The sequence below is a fragment of the Wolffia australiana genome, chromosome 18, assembly GCF_029677425.1.
Source record: "Wolffia australiana isolate 7733 chromosome 18, ASM2967742v1".
Taxonomy (NCBI): Eukaryota; Viridiplantae; Streptophyta; class Magnoliopsida; order Alismatales; family Araceae; genus Wolffia; species Wolffia australiana.
Window position 1 is genome coordinate 557,564 of NC_135852.1, and position 15,908 is coordinate 573,471.

At 41.7% G+C, this 15,908-nt stretch overlaps 1 protein-coding gene across 4 annotated transcripts; it reads left to right on the forward strand.

The window, feature by feature from the left end:
* Positions 1-12,469: 12,469 nt before the first annotated feature.
* LOC144715210 (carbon catabolite repressor protein 4 homolog 4-like) lies at positions 12,470-15,880 on the forward strand. Of its 4 annotated transcripts, none has more exons than XM_078590132.1 (10): positions 12,470-12,624; positions 12,708-12,814; positions 12,924-12,964; positions 13,723-13,772; positions 13,904-13,973; positions 14,411-14,532; positions 14,835-14,971; positions 15,051-15,198; positions 15,276-15,423; positions 15,517-15,880. In XM_078590132.1, the coding sequence occupies exons 1-10, from the start codon at positions 12,551-12,553 to the stop codon at positions 15,799-15,801; spliced, it is 1,182 nt and encodes a 393-aa protein (XP_078446258.1). In that variant the 5' UTR covers positions 12,470-12,550; the 3' UTR covers positions 15,802-15,880. The 4 variants fall into 4 exon arrangements, with proteins under 4 accessions (XP_078446258.1, XP_078446259.1, XP_078446260.1 ...); XM_078590133.1 differs by having other exon boundaries at positions 12,471-12,624; positions 12,711-12,814; XM_078590134.1 differs by having other exon boundaries at positions 12,533-12,636.
* The last annotated feature ends 28 nt before the right edge of the window (positions 15,881-15,908 follow it).

Consider the following 15,908-nt stretch of genomic DNA (forward strand, 5'->3'; position numbering starts at 1 on the left):
TATAATATTAATGGGTTAAAATAAATATAATATTAATGTAATTTTAACCCATTAATATTATATTTTTGTTGATTTAATTGCTGATGCTTAGAATTGGAAAACATTATTATAAAAAAATTTATTGGGATATATCTCTGGTGACGAAGAGTTCTTGAAAGTGGATGACAAGGCTTTGAAGAAATAACAGGCCCATAATTCCCGTATCACCGGGCAGTTACTTGGCTCTATGATTCCAAGTGTGAATCGTAACCTATATAATTTCTACCACATTTGGAGTTCATCACTCATTTTAAGCACCCAGACCAGCATGAATCTCTTCTCTGCTCAACCAGGAAGAGTGTCTTCATGGTGAGAAGATCTTCAAGATTTTCAAGGAGTGTTGAAGAAGAAGAGGAGATCCAAGTGCCAAGTGACTGCTTGGATACTTCTAGAGCCCCGGGCACATGAACGGGTTCAGAATGATCTCAACGAGAGCATTTCAAGGGTGGAACAAGTTCCCATAATGTACATATGATGTATGATTTTAGAATCGATAAAACACTTCCGTATTCATGGAAACAAAGTTTTCCATGATTCAACCAAGGTATACTATCAGATTTTGTTCATGACCATTGAAATAAACTTTATTCATTATTCTTCTCATACAATGTTTATAATGAAGTCTTTGAATACAATTAATGATGAAGTGAATTATGATGAGAGCATAAAATGTGATCAATAGTTATTAAACATGTGCTTTCCAAATATTCCTATTCAAAGGACACTAAAAATGGACACAATATCTTGAAAGAATATTACCATCTCATTCCACATGTATGATGATAACAACTTACCCTATAGCCATTAATGTGGAGGGAGTAAGGATAGGTAGTGTAATTATTCAGCTACCGGATGTCCCTACTTATTAGAAAACCAATGTCCTCTCGACATTCTCCTAATAGTGAATCTCAACGAGTGGCAGCGATCCAAATAAACTGGACACTGAGAGATGGATAAGTCACAGTAAACCCAAAAACCATAAACACACATAAAGTTCAAGGAAAATATATTATATTTCAGAAAATTCTCAAAACATATATTCTGACATTAAAATTTCCGTTGTTTTAAAGTATGATTATGAAATGTGCCATTATGGAATTGTAAATCGTGATGCCAATCCTTACTGACTGAATACTTTTTATGCACAAAGGTGATGTGGCCCAATCAAAAAAGACAAAATGATGAAAGCTGATTTAAACAATGATTCTTTTATTATGTTTAACAATCAACTATCATGACAGGCGCCAATGTGTCACATAGATAATGATGTCCAACATGCATGCGGCATACATGTGTACAAAAGGTGCCTATGTGTTCACGTCTTATAAGTGGAAATAAAAAAGGCAGGAGGATATGGTGCACATTGATGTGGAACCATGTCTCTCACTCTAATTATTTAACAAATTGTTTTTTTTTGTCTTTTTTGTGCGCAAGGATATGTGTCATGCTGTGAACCATTGATCGAGGGGGTGAAGGATAAATGCAAGCCAATCATTGGCGAAATTTTGGAAATGCTGAGGAATCCCCATAACTTGACAGCGGCAATAGGGGCAAGGGGCGAGAAATAATTAAATTAAACAAACTTTTCAGTCATCCAAACTTAGGGCTTGATATTTGGCAATCCAGAAGGCAGTTTGGTTTAAAATTTTAACGACACGGCTGTCTAGATGGTTGAATCTATAAGACGAGCCCCTGATCTCAAGAAAAGAGATCTTTGAGATGGCTTCTTCTCATATTTTATTCATATTCCCTCTCATCTCTTTTGAATCTCCATTTGAAGAGTACTAAATTCCTATTCAATATTTTTTACGTGGAGACTGACTCCTACTCATCACTTACTAGATAAATTTACTACTATGAATATTGTGTTAGAAAAAATATTGGTGTTTCAGAAAAAAAAAACACCAATGCCATAATTAAACTCTAATTTTTGAGATCATAAAATTTCAATAATTTGCACATTGGAGAATCGTAGAGAGAGGGAGGGATAATTAAAAAGGTGAGCAGGAAGGTTTGTTAACTAAGGTCTTAAAAGACCTAAATTAAGAGCAAAGATCATTTCTTTTTAATTTGTTAATATCACTATGGTCGGTGGCACCATCTAGGCGATATGGTAACACATGCCATAGACTGTGATGAAATTATCTGAAAACTAGGGAAGTGTGGGGAGACCTGACATACGACTGACTACACTCAGTCTGATGGAGTGTCCCCAACTGACATTGACAAATTGTTATTGGAGCCGTCTTCGCCGTCACCAGCATCACCATCGGTCCGTGTCCAGCCCAACCACATGCTACAGAAACCATGAAGATGCCCGGGTTTAAATACCTTGGGTAGAGCACGACCGTGCACGTGTTCGCATTTTAATTTTCCTGTTTTGTTTTTCCGATTTCATGTTCGTGTTCATCAAGACAAGCTCAACGTACTCGTCATGACACGTCTGTATTGTCGCATTTCACCCGTCGTTTTATTTTGAGTTGTTTTAATATTTCTCCATGTTTCTTTTCATTTTCAGTGTTGTAAAAGGGGTCCCTTATTGGTGGGCCCTTATGTGTACTGTGTATTGGGTCCATCATGGCCCTATATAAGGCCATGATGGACCACATTCAGAGTCAGATCTGGATTTCAGTTGTTGTAGTTATTCCTCGCTGTTCAGATCTCACACCAGAAGAAGAAGAGGAAGAGGAAGAAGAAGAATAAAGAGAAGGAGAAGAAGTTGATGTGCCTTGCCAGATCACTGCTTGCTTAGTCGGTGCCCGCATTCATCATTGCTGAGGTCGTGCCCCCACGCGCATGCACCGGTCCCATAGTTGAGGGACTCTGCTGTTGGATGTTCGCTCTGGCCAGCAAGCCGTTCGCTCGGGCCTTGCTTTGACCATGCTCGGCCGCATAAAGGCATTCCGTTCTGCACGAATGTCTAGTCGTGCATCGTGCGACAAGTGGATGTGCAATCCTAGTTGAGTCGTTGCCTGCATATCTTTGCACCATCTGAGAGCCGCGCTGGGGTCGAATCTTCTTCGCTCAACCACTCTAATTGGCCACGACCGTGTGTGAATTTGCATCGCGACAGTCAACCCACGACGAACGCCCCCTCGAGGCGGTAGCCATGGACGTGGTCCCTATGTGCAACAGTCCATGCAAGCGGAGCATTCTTTGTTCCTCCACGGATGTTGTCGAGGTTGAGAATCAATGCGCGACTCCTGGAAGCGTTGTGATCTGATAGCCTACCGCGTTCATTTCCTCTCGGTTAGAATGCATAATGGTGTGGCAGAACATGGCGAAGATCGCATCCTGTGGTGAAACCAACGGTGCGCTCATTTCCTCATCTGGTTGACTACCTGAACCGCTGGTGTTCTATGTCGCTTGCCTCCACGCTGGCCGAACTTGCTAACTCCACAACGTTTGCACTCGCCATTGTTGCAGCAACAATATCGGTCAGTTAGCCACCTCTCAAATCTAATCACGCCTAGTTGTCGTGCCACCAAGTGCCGCTCGCGATGATCGTCTGGCTCCACCCGCGCCCGTCTAATATGACCGCACTCGCCGAGTCAGCGGTACGCTTGAGCCGATCCACCCCTGCTCTTCTTCCCTACATCTCATGGTCTCGGCCTCCTCTTCCACCATCTCCTACGACCTGCTCCAGCGCCGCGCCATGGCAACTTCTAGAGCTACGCAGTGCCCACCTCCCGGCACGCCTCTACTTATCTTCCCACACCGGCCCATGCACAGAAAAAGACATAAAAAATGAACGCCGCCACCGACGAGGTACGCCGTTCCCCTTGCTCGTCAGTTATATTGCATTTTACAGTATATTTTTGGCTGCACTCCAGTGCGCTTGGGTTACAATTAGGTGAGAGAATATTGAAAAAAAACTATGAATTGAGTGTCTTCCTAGGTACGGGCCGAGCCCGTCTATTACGTGCAAGCCCCTACGGAATTATTCCATTCGACGCCATAGTAGCCGTTGTCACTCTGACGAGGGTTAGAAGGTCACCGTCATCTTCATCGGTCGCCCGCTCGTCGTCACACCGGAGCTCGAAACTCTGATGAATTTTGACTCGTTGGCCTTGCATGTATACTCCATCTAGGTCATTTGCATTCACATAGTTACATTCACTTAGTGATTTACCCGTTGAACGATGCCATGGACGACGTCCGATATCACAGTCCCATGACCACTTGTCATCCATCCCGTCATATCATTTCTGCATTCTCTAGGATGTGCCAACCCTATTATCTCGTTGCGTCCAAGATTCATGGTTTGGGTCTTGCCTTGATTCTTGATCTGGAAGTATTTCACAAGTGCATCCTAAAAGCAATCACACAAATACAAAAATAACTTTAAACTGAAGGAGCGGAGAGGGAGGGAGGGAGGGAGGGGGAGGGAGAGAGAGAGAGAGGTAGACATGATCATTCTGTTCGCTTTGTGCGAATTGGAGGGAATTGTGCGTTCTGTTCGGATTACCGAACAGAACAAAGTTGAAAACGAACAGAACTTCGCACAGACCCCTGTGCGGTTTGCATTGTGTGAATTGTGTGAGTATTTTTTTTAAAAAAAAATAAAATAAATAAATACATCCCTCCTCACTCCAACTCTCCACCCATCCACACCCTACTCCCTCGTCGCTCTCCCCGTCTCCCGTCATCTCTACTCTCTCATCCCCCTTCTCGAATATCGATTTTTAGGTATTTTTCAGCCCCCCCTTCTCTCTACGTGCCTCGTCGGTCATCGCTCTCCCAGACCCCCCTGCTCCCTCCATCCCTCGTCGGCCATCGCTCTCCCAGTCTCCCTGCTTGGCTGCTCCCTCCGTTCCTCGTCAACCGTCGCTCTCCCAGTCCCCCCGCGCTCGTTGTTCCAGCCGTCAGATGAGGAATGCATCGGAGCTTTTTCCGGCGCGGAACCTTCTCGGATCACCAGCTGGCTAATCTCTCCGCGAGGTACGAACTTTACCACTCTCTCCCTCTCCCTCTCCCTCTTCTTCTCTCTTTCATTCACTCTTCCTCTCGCTCTCCCTCTCCTTCTTCTTCTCCATTTTTCATCTCTCACACTCACTGTCACTCTGATTCTCTGTCTCCCGCTCTATCACTCTCTCTTCCTCTAGCTCTCGTCGCTCTCCCAGTCTCCATTTCTCTGTCTCTCCCTCTCACTATCACTCCCATTCTCTCCCTCTCCCTATTCTTCTTTCTTTCACTTACTCTCTCCCTCTCCCTCTCCCTCTTCTTCTCCAATTCTCTATCTCCCTCTCTCTCAATCACTCTTCCTCTCCCTCTCCATTTCTCTGTCTCTCACTCTCACTGTCACTCCCATTCTCTCCCTCTCCCTCCCACTCTCCCTATTCTTCTTTCTTCCGCTCACTCTCTCCCTCTCCCTCTCCCTCTTCTTCTCCAATTCTCTGTCTCCCTCTCTCTAAATCACTTTTCCTCTCCCTCTCCCTCTCCATTTCTCTGTCTCTCACTCCCACTGTCACTCCCATTCTCTCCCTCTCCCTTCCCCTCTCCCTATTCTTCTTTCTTCCGCTTAATCTCTACCTCTGCCTCTCCTTCTCTCTTACTCTCTGTCTCCCACTCTCACTAACACTCTCATTGTCTCTCTCTCTCTCTCTCTCTCTCTTTCTCTCTCTCTTCCTATCCCTCTTCTCTCCAATTCTGTCTCTCATTCGCACTGTTACTCTCATTCTCTGTGTCTTTCTCTCTCTCTCACTCACCCTCACCCTCTCCCCCTTCTTCTCTCTTTCACTCACTCTCTCCCTCTCCTTCTCTATTACTCTCCGTCTCTCACTTTCACTGACACTCTCATTGTCTCCCTCTCCCTCTCCTTCTCCAATTCTCTGTCTCTCACTCTTACAGGTACTCTCATTCTCTCTGTCTTCCTCTCTCTCACTCACCCTCACCCTCTCCCTCTTCTTCTCTCTCTCGCTCACTCTCTCCCTCTGCCTCTCCCTCTTCTTCTCCGATTCTTTGTCTCTCACTCTCAGCCTCAGTCTCATTCACTCTGTCTTCCTCTCTCTCACTCACTCTCACCCTCTTCCTCTTCTTCTCTCTTTCGCTCACTCTCTCCCTCTCCCTCTCCCTCTCCCTCTCCCTCTCCCTCTCCCTCTCCTTCTCTCTTACTCTCTGTCTCCCACTCTCACTGACACTCTCATTGTCTTCCTCTCCCTATTTTTCTTTCCTTTACACACTTCCTCTCGCTCTCCCTCTCCCTCGTCTTCTTTCTTCCACACTTTCTCTCCCTCTCCCTCACCCTCTTCTTCTCCAATTCTCTGTCTCTCACTCTCAGCATCACTCTCATTCTCTCTGTCTTCCTCTCTCTCACTCACATTCACCCTCTTCCTCTTCTTCTCTCTTTCACTCACTCTCTCCCTCTCCCTCTCCCTCTCTTTCTCTCTTACTATCTGTCTCTCACTCTCACTGTCACCCTCACTCTCTCCCTCTCCCGCTCCCTCTCCCGCTCCCTCTCCCTCTTCTCTCCAATTCTCTCTCTCTCTCTCTCATTTTCAGTGTTACTCTCATTCTCTGTGTCTTCCTCTCTCTCTCACTCACCCTCACCCTCTCCCTCTTATTCTCTCTTTCACTCACGCTCACCCTCTCTTCTTCTCTCTCTCTCACTCACCCTGACCGTCTTCCTCTTCTTCTCCAATGCTCTCTTCTCACACTTTCTCCCTATCCATCTCCCTCTCCTTCTCCCTTACTATCTGTCTCTCACTCTCACTGTCATTCTCATTCTCTACCTCTCCCTCTCCCTCTCCCTATTCTTCTTTCCTTCACACACGTCCACTCACTCTCTACCTCTCCCTCTTCTTCTCCAATGCTCTGTCTATAAACTTGGTCATTCGGCTATCCAAACTCTCACTCTCTCTGTATGGTTTCCGTTGGCACCCGACAGACTCATTGTTCTGGCGCGGATTTGGCTAAGGAGCATAGGGAGCATTTCTGAACTCTTTCGGACTTCGGGTTGCTTAGTTTTTGGTAAGTTTTCCTTTTTGATTTTGATTTCGTGTTGATTTGGCTTGTTTTTTTCAAATAATTTCCTCTTCTATATGTTGATTACACTCTCTCTCTATGTCCGCGTAAATTATTGGATGTATGGATCATCACTTCATAACAAATCTTCTTTTGAAAAGGATATTCTGTCACCAAAAATGCTGGAAGTAAGTTATATATTCTTGAATCTATTTTACTATTGTTCTGAAGTCATTCAACACTGATGTCTTTAGCGTATTCCAAAGGAATGGCTTGCATACCCTTGATTAAAATTTTAAAACCATGGTATTTATGTTTGATCCATGAAACATTTTTTTCTTGGATAAACCATGGTATTTGTGTTGTATTGCGTAAAATTGGATTAGCTAATATTTGGAAACGTTTCTGTTGATTTCTCTCTATCTTTGTCTCCCAATTGATCTATCTATCTTTCTCGTAATTTAGGATGAACTTGTAATTTAAGATGCCTAGAACACCTCGATCGCATACTTTTGCTTCCTTCGAGAGCTCTGCATTGACAAAGGGGAGTGTGGGCCACAACCAAAAGAAGAGAAAGAGAAAGAACAAATGCGCTACACGGATACACTTCACAGAGGTGGCGCCTAAGGTTTTCACATGCAATTTATGTGCGACTCGTACTAGGGGTCGTGCAGTGACAATAGAGCAAAACAAGTATAGTTGCAGTACGGTCCTATGGCGACATTTGCTAAATGTGCACAATAAAGAGTATAACGAATTGAAGGGTCAAGAAGGGAGTCTTCTAAGCAATCGTCAGTGGCGAACATCTTTGACCAAAAAAGTACAGAAAAATTGTACTTCACTGGTTGCACATCAGAGACAACGAAACAAGAGCTTGTACACTTCATTTGTCAGTCAGCCACACCATGGAATATTGTATGTAAAAAATACTTCATACGACTACTGCGATACATCGCACAAGAAGAGATATCGATTCCATCGACAAGGGCAGTGAAGGAAAAAGCTTTCAAGCTTTACATTGAGTTAAAGATCGGTATTCGTGACCGATTAGAGAGTGTCGATAAAGTGGCCATTACTCTAGATTGTTGGACTTCCGCGAATCGAATCTCATTTATAGGACTCATTGTTCATTAGATAGATACAGAATGGAAAATGTGTGAATGTGTCCTCGCTATACGTCAGTTGGAGGGCTCGCATAGTGGGGAGTACTTGAGCGAGATTGTGTTGGAGGTTCTGGCCGATTTTAAGTTGAGCACAAAGGTATGCGCAGTTACGATAGACAATGCTTCGAATAATTCAATAATGATGGCGACATTAGAACGAGAGTTGCGCGCAGTGAACCCCCGTTTTACTGCAAAGAGACATGTGTTGTGTATTGCACATGTGATCAACTTAGTCATGCAAGCCAGATTGAAGGTGCTTGATGTCGTCGAAGATGGGCTCGAGTCAAGCTTCATTGATGAAGTAGACCTCACAAACCTTGACAATGTGTTCGATGCGGAGGAGTCGGATCCTCCTGCAATTTCCTTGGGGGACGTTGTTCGGCGCCTAAGAGAGGTGGTCATCGCTATACGAGGATCGTCGAAGAAAGTGGTGAAATATTAATCCTACTACCAAGAGTTAAATATGTCAAACACGAGGAGGATCTTGATAGATTGCCCTACAAGGTGGAGCTCAACTTTCAAAATGCTATGCGGGTACATTTAGAAGAAATTTGTTATTGATATGATGATGCCAACCGTTCTTCGCAAACATTCCTTACTTGACGCAGAATGGGACCTAGTAGAAAAATTTGTCTACTTACTCAAACCACTCCAGCACGGTACCTCTGTCGCTATTCGGAGCAAGTCACCGACATCAAATGAGGATATAGTCATTATTAAGGGACTGATGAGGCACCTTGAGCGAATTAGAGTGGGAGTAACAAACTCCTCCATGCTTCATGTTGGACACGCTATGTCTGCTAGGCAAAGGAACACCTTATGTAATGTATGTTCCTCTATGTGAGCAAAGTTAGAAAAATATGTGTCCATACTGACACGAAATGATACTTTCACTATCGCCTCTCTACTCGACCCATCCATAAAGCTTCGCTTGATTGATCCACAGGCTAAGAATGATGTTCTATCTACCGTTCGCAATATCATGGAGTCCCATTCAGTATCCAAGAATGTTGGGAGTCGACCCACCGAACCATCTGCTCTATCAATGACGAGTGATTTCATACAAATGGAGCAAGAAGAACTACTAGATCTGTCTAAACTACCACAAAGAGTTGATCCGATTGAAGAGCTCAACATATATGTGATGGTCCCCCTAGCTTTTAATGCAAAGGTGTTGCATTGGTGGAAGACAAGTATCATGAAATTTGGATTTTTTATATTCCTAATCTCGTGCTTTCCTGATTTAATATCTACTTAATTTTACCCCCATAACAAGTCAGCTTTCTTACCCCACGTTAGCATTGGTTGTGAAGGAATTCCTAGTTGTTCAAGCGACGAGTGCAGCGTGCGAGCGTCTATTCTCAGAAGGTCGCCGTGTAATCAACTAGAGGCGATTGAGGCTCACGACAGAGAGCATTGACGTCCTAATGATGTTGAAGTCATGGTACATCAACGATGATTTGGGAGCAGATGAGGACGAAGACGGTGATGAAGATGATGGGCCATTTGACATTCGTGTGAACTCACCCTAAAACTGCAACGTGAGTGTTTCTGTCTCAAGAAATTCCCTCTCTCAAAAAGTCTGCCAGTGAGTCTCTCTTTCTCTCTATCTCTCTGTTAGCATTTCTCTATCTTGTAACCATTCCCATCAATGTACATCAATTATTTGATGTCTATTGCTGTTCCAACTGAGAACCCATCTCTCCCATTTACTTCACTCATATTGTTTATGCTTGATCTCTCTCTCTCTATTTTTTTGTTTTTATATCCTCATTTATTAATATTTTAAATGCTTCTCAACAGTTATGTTTGTCTTTTAAGGTTTGGTCTTCTCTCTTTTACTCTCTCCTCTCAAACTGTCAATTTTGTCTATCTTCTTGTCTTTCCAGAAAGTTGGATGCCATTGGTTTTAAACACAATTCTTTCTGAACATTTTTTGAATGACTTGGAACATCATTCATCACAGAAATATTATGACAACTCTCACAAAATACAGGTACGTCCACAGCCGTGCGGAGGCAATAGAGGTCGTAGGAGACAGAAATAGGTGCACACCACGGAGGAGTGTGCGACTTCTCCGACAAAGACTGCTAAAGCAACTCCAAGACCCGACTGCTATTGTCATCAGCTCAGACTCCGAACTAGACGGTGATGACAACATGACACATCAATGATGAGGGGACAAAGAGCAATTTTGCCCATTTCAAGACATACTTATTGGGGTAAGTACCAAGCGCATCATTGCAGAAATTCTTACTATCCGGTCAGAAGACTTCAACCCTGCAACACATGGAGGAGAAGTGGTGAATACTCAATGGAATGACAACACATTTTGGGAGTGTCACAATTTCACTCCAGCAATGATTGTTGTTGTCCAAAAAAAAGTCAGTCATTTTGTCTCTCAGCTCCTTTGATGTTTATGAAACTAAGTTGGCAGAACATCTTTTATGCTTTCAAAATGCACTTGGACTTTTCCATCTATAAATGTTTGTATTAATATTTACAAAATATTGAATTGTTAGGTATCTATCAGTGTTTACGTATATATTTGGTCATCCATAGTTTTAAGTCATAAAAACTTTGCACTCATTGACACATTAGGTCTATATTACTAGTTGTTTGGCATGGACTCATTAATTTTGTCAATTAAACTTCTAGTAAGTAATGCCAAGCTTAAAAATGAACAACTTTAAGCTTAAAAATTTAAACTTAAAAATGCCAAGTTTAATTTTGTCAATCAAAAAATTCTGGTATATTTGCAGATACCAGAATTGTATAAATAGTACTTTTCTGATGAGCTCTTTTGACTAAATAAAATTTCAACAGTTTGTGAGTTTTCATAAAAAAATATCAATACAAATAAATCTAGAAAATTGGTATAAATCATTATGAATTAAGGTTAGATAGCTTTATTTTAACTTATAAACCCTACTCGATTTTTATAGAATTTTAATCTATTTTTTATAATTTATTAAAAATAAAAATGAGGTTTAATAACATATTTAAATAAATATATCACCATTTTTGCTTAGAGAAATATGGAAGAGAGATAGGCGGAGGGGCATATCTCTGAATAAAAAGAAATGCATCCCAGTTTTTGTTCATTTCTCCGATTTTGTGTGATGTGTGGTACGATTTCGTCGCACAAAATCGGGCCGCACATCGGACAAAGCTTTCGTGCAATTGAAAAATTCGCACGCCGGCTGAAAAAATCAGACCGGACCGTACGATCTACTCTAAATATAAATGAATTATTATGCCCGTTTCTTTATCATTTTAGTCATTTAAACTCTCAAATTATATTTTTAATTAAATTATCTCTTATTTAAAAATTTATAATACCTTCCCTACTAAAATCTCTATTCATCGTATAATAATATTAATTAAAATCTTTCCTCACACTCATCATCTTCTTGAATTTGCAAACATCTTAATAAACTATTTCATCATGATAACAAACACACTGTAATAAACTCTCCATTTAAATTATTATCTCCCTTTTTTATATATTAGTATAATATATAATAAATTAGAATATTTTTAGTATATTATACTTTGCTAGATGCAGAACAATTTTTTTTGATATTGTGCAATTTTATGCAATTTACGAGCAATTATGTGCAATTTTTTGCTCTACGTGCGAATTATGTTCTCTTCGTGCGAATTTAGCTCGTTTTGTGCGAATTTGTTCATTTGTGCGAATTTGTTCGGTTGTGCGAATTTGATTGTTTGTGCGAATTTGTTCGCTTTGTGCGAATTGTTCGGTTTGTGTGAATTGTTCGGTTTGTGCAAATTGTTCGAACATCTGTTCTAATTTTTGCACATAAAAAAAACAGCACAACGAACAGACCCCTGTGAGGTTCGTTTGTGTGAATTTTTCGTTCGTTTTAAACGAACAGAACAGACCGACCATGTCTAGAGAGAGGCAATAAGAGAGGGAGAGAGACAATAAGAGAGGGATAGAGGCAATAAGAGAGAGAGAGAGAGAGACAGTAAGAGAGAGAGACAAGAAGAGTGGGAGAGAGGCAATAAGAGAGAGAGAATAAGAGAGAGACAGTAAGAGAGAGAGATTAAGAGAGAGACAGTAAGAGAGAGAGATTAAGAGAGAGAGAGAGAGAGAGAGAGAGAGAGAGAGAGAGAGAGAGAGAGAGAGAGAGAGAGAGAGAGTTTAGAAGTATTATATATATATATATATATATATATATATATATATATATATATATATATATATAATATTGTGTTCAGGTTTTCGGATCAATCCACAGTTCGTACCGAAACCAGGAAAAATCCGAACCAAGCCCGGGTCACGGTTCGGTCCGGTCCGGCTGCACTTCGGTTAGACCGCGGCGCGCCCCCCTCCCCCCCACTTTCCCAGTGAAGAAGGGATGCTGCGCGCCGCCCCTCTGCCGCTCGTCGTCGGCCACCGTCCCTATAAGAAGCAATTTTCGCCGCGTCTCCGGTGAGTTATGCGGTAAACAAGCGCGAATTCCTTCAATTTTTCGAAAATTCTCCTTGTTTTTAATGATTCCAGTTCTTTCGCAGTAGTTTCTGTATGGCGAACAAGCTAAGTGAAGCCACGTCAAAGATTGCCCCCACATTCATCCCCATCGATGCGGAAGAAGGCATCTTGGGGAAATCTTCTAAAGAAGGTGCGGTGCGTCTTTGCTTGTTGTCTTTCGGAGTGAATCTTCGCAATCCCGGCTGGTTAAGGATGCACTGACTCTAGGGTTCCTCTTTTTTCCCTTCTTATTTTTTCAGGACTTGGATTTCGGCTCGTTTCTTACAATATCTTGGCCCAGGTAAGTTCATGGGTGTAGATAGATTCATTTGGTTGCATTGGCAAAGCTATATTCATCGTCTTACGTTTTCCCTGAAGAAATAAATTATTTAAATCATTGCAGAGGAACGGAATGAACCATAGAATAGATGTAAATGTGACGATTTTTGTTGAATGTGAAGGTGAAGACGATGATATATTGTTCTCATCGTTGTCCTTCAATCCAGATATAATGTTGGCGCATTTTTTGTAAAAGCAAGAGTATAACTGTCATTAGTTTGAATGCGTTGGAAGAAGGCATTAGTTTGAATGCGTTGGAAGGAGGCATTAGTTTGACCGGGATTCTGTTTCCAGTTGTCCAGGATAGGAAGTTGTGGAATTAGTTTGATCGAGTACTAATAATTGAAACCATATAAGCATGTATATATCTACCTTGATTATGCTCAAAAAAGCATAATCAAGGTAGATATATACATGCTTATATATCTTGTTTATTTTTCCGTGTTAAATACTGACTTGCTTCAAGATAAGTTGGAAAATAATTTGCTTATTTTCTGTCAGAGGTTTCGTTCTCCTTCTGGTCACCTTGTATGTTGTTATTTAAGTTCATAGAGGAAGATAAAGAACCTTATTTTTCTCATCATTTTCTCTGTTAATGTCAATTTCAATCACATCGCGAGGGAGCTTCAGAGTGAGGTTTAATTTACTGTTCAAAACATCAGCTCTCTTCCTCTTTCATGGAGGGGATTTTGATTTTAGTGATTTCTTCTATTTTTTCAGGTTTACGTCAAAAGCTCTTATTTTCCACATTCGCCGTCCTCCTGCTTGAGGTTGAGTGGAATAAATTACCTCTTTCTCCTTCGAGTGAAAAATGCATCTTTTTCTTTCATTGCACTGTACGATCAGACAAATAGTTTCTGTTTTATTAATTTCTTTGGGCTCACGAGACAGTTGTTCTCAGGTGGAAAGCGCGCTCTCAAGCTGTGTTAAATCTCCTCAGAAGCTTCAAGGCTGACTTCCTCTGTTTACAAGTGAGCAATGATCGAGAGTATGGTTTGACACCCGTCAACATAATTGAACCTCCTTGATGTTGACAAATGACACTGAAATTTTCTGCGGTGCTTCACGTTGACGACGCTGATATTTGACGGACGGGGATGCCAGACGATTGAGATTGATGTGACATGATTCTGGAAAAAGCTTTGTAAATTTAAAGTAACTGGGATCGTTAACTGTCAATGTCCGGTCATCCTCGGAGTCAACCAGAATATTTGATGTTGGTATCAACGTTGACTTTGACTTCTGTTGATGTTGATACCATCATTATCAAATGGTCAAACATCCATTAACTCCGGCATTAGTGTCGCAGTCAATCTCTTGGGACATGCCGAACCCTAATTTAGAGAGATCATGACATCAAAACATGATTTTCTTATATCCTGATTCATTGGGATCTTTTTCATCTCAGGAACTTGATGAATTTGACAGCTTCTATCGGAAAAATATGGAGAGCGAGGGGTATTCAAGCATTTATGCTAAGAGAACAGGGCTGAAGCAGGATGGATGTGGAATATTTTACAAGCCAGAAAAGTACTCATTTTTTCTTGAAATGTTCTTTCACACGTTCGGGTTTTCCTTAGTAAAGGAGAAAGTATTGCGGTTTCTTAATTACAGAATGATTCTAGGCTCATCTTTATTTCTCATACTTTATTAAGTTTGATTCTCTGTGAACTATTTTGTATTTTAGCATAAGCAGTCTAGCGCATGTTGAACTTGTAGGATGATGGTCACAGATAGAAATCAAGATAATGTTTGTAATCAATAACGGATAAAGAGATGAATGGGAGACCCCTCCGCTAGAAAATTTATTTGACAAAGCTCCCTTTGTCCAGCGCAGAGTTGATCTTGAAGGAGACCATCGAATACAATGACCTGGTAAATCTTCTTCGTGATTCCAATGATTCTAGCTGTGAGGGCCAAGCAGAAGATGCAAATGATTTACAGAAGATGGATGAAAAGCTGACCCTAGGTTGTTCCTTTAATGCCATGTTCTCCTCCTTTTGTTTCACTTCACACACTCACATCTGTTCTTCATCTGGATATGACAGAAGAAAACAGTGACGACAACCATAGCGATCGAAACCCAAATGACCCTCGTGTGAGGCTGAAACGAGATTGCGTAGGAATAATGGCGGCATTCAGACTAAATGACCCCTCCCATCACTATGTTATTGTGGTGAACACGCACATTTATTGGTGAGCGTTCATTTTTCACTTCTTTTTTCTTTCGTCTACCTATCCTCTTACATGCTTCTCATTTCATGCTGCTTCAGGGACCCAGAATGGGCCGATGTGAAACTGGCCCAAACCAAGTATCTTCTCTCCCGCCTCTCTAAGTTCAGAAGTCAGATCATTGGAAAGTTTAACTCGGTTCCCTCGGTCATCGTTGCTGGTGATTTCAACTCCACACCAGGGGATGATGTCTGTTCAACTTGCACGAATGAACTGAATCGAATTCTATTGCTTTTTCTTGTTTTTTATGTCTGAATACGATGGAGAACTTCTTTTGGGCAGGTGTACAGGTGTGTAGTGTCTAAGAATGTGGGTGAGGGTGAGCTGCCAGTTCAGCTTTGCAGCCTCTATGCATCTGCTGGTGGAGAGCCAGCATTCACCAACTGCACTCCTGGCTTCACTGGAACGATTGACTACATATTTTTCTCGGGCTTGCTGAGTCCGGTTACGCTTCTCCAGGTCCCCACCGTTGAGTCTCCTGATATTGTTGGAGGATTGCCAAACTCCTATCACCCCAGTGACCATCTGCCCATTGGGGGTGACTTTGTGCTTACTGATTATCTTTGATCTCTTGTTGCTTACGTTTTAGCACCTCTACTTCAGTACATCATCATCTAATGTTTATTTACTTATTCATTTGTTTCAACCGTTTGCTATTATATTACTCACCTCCT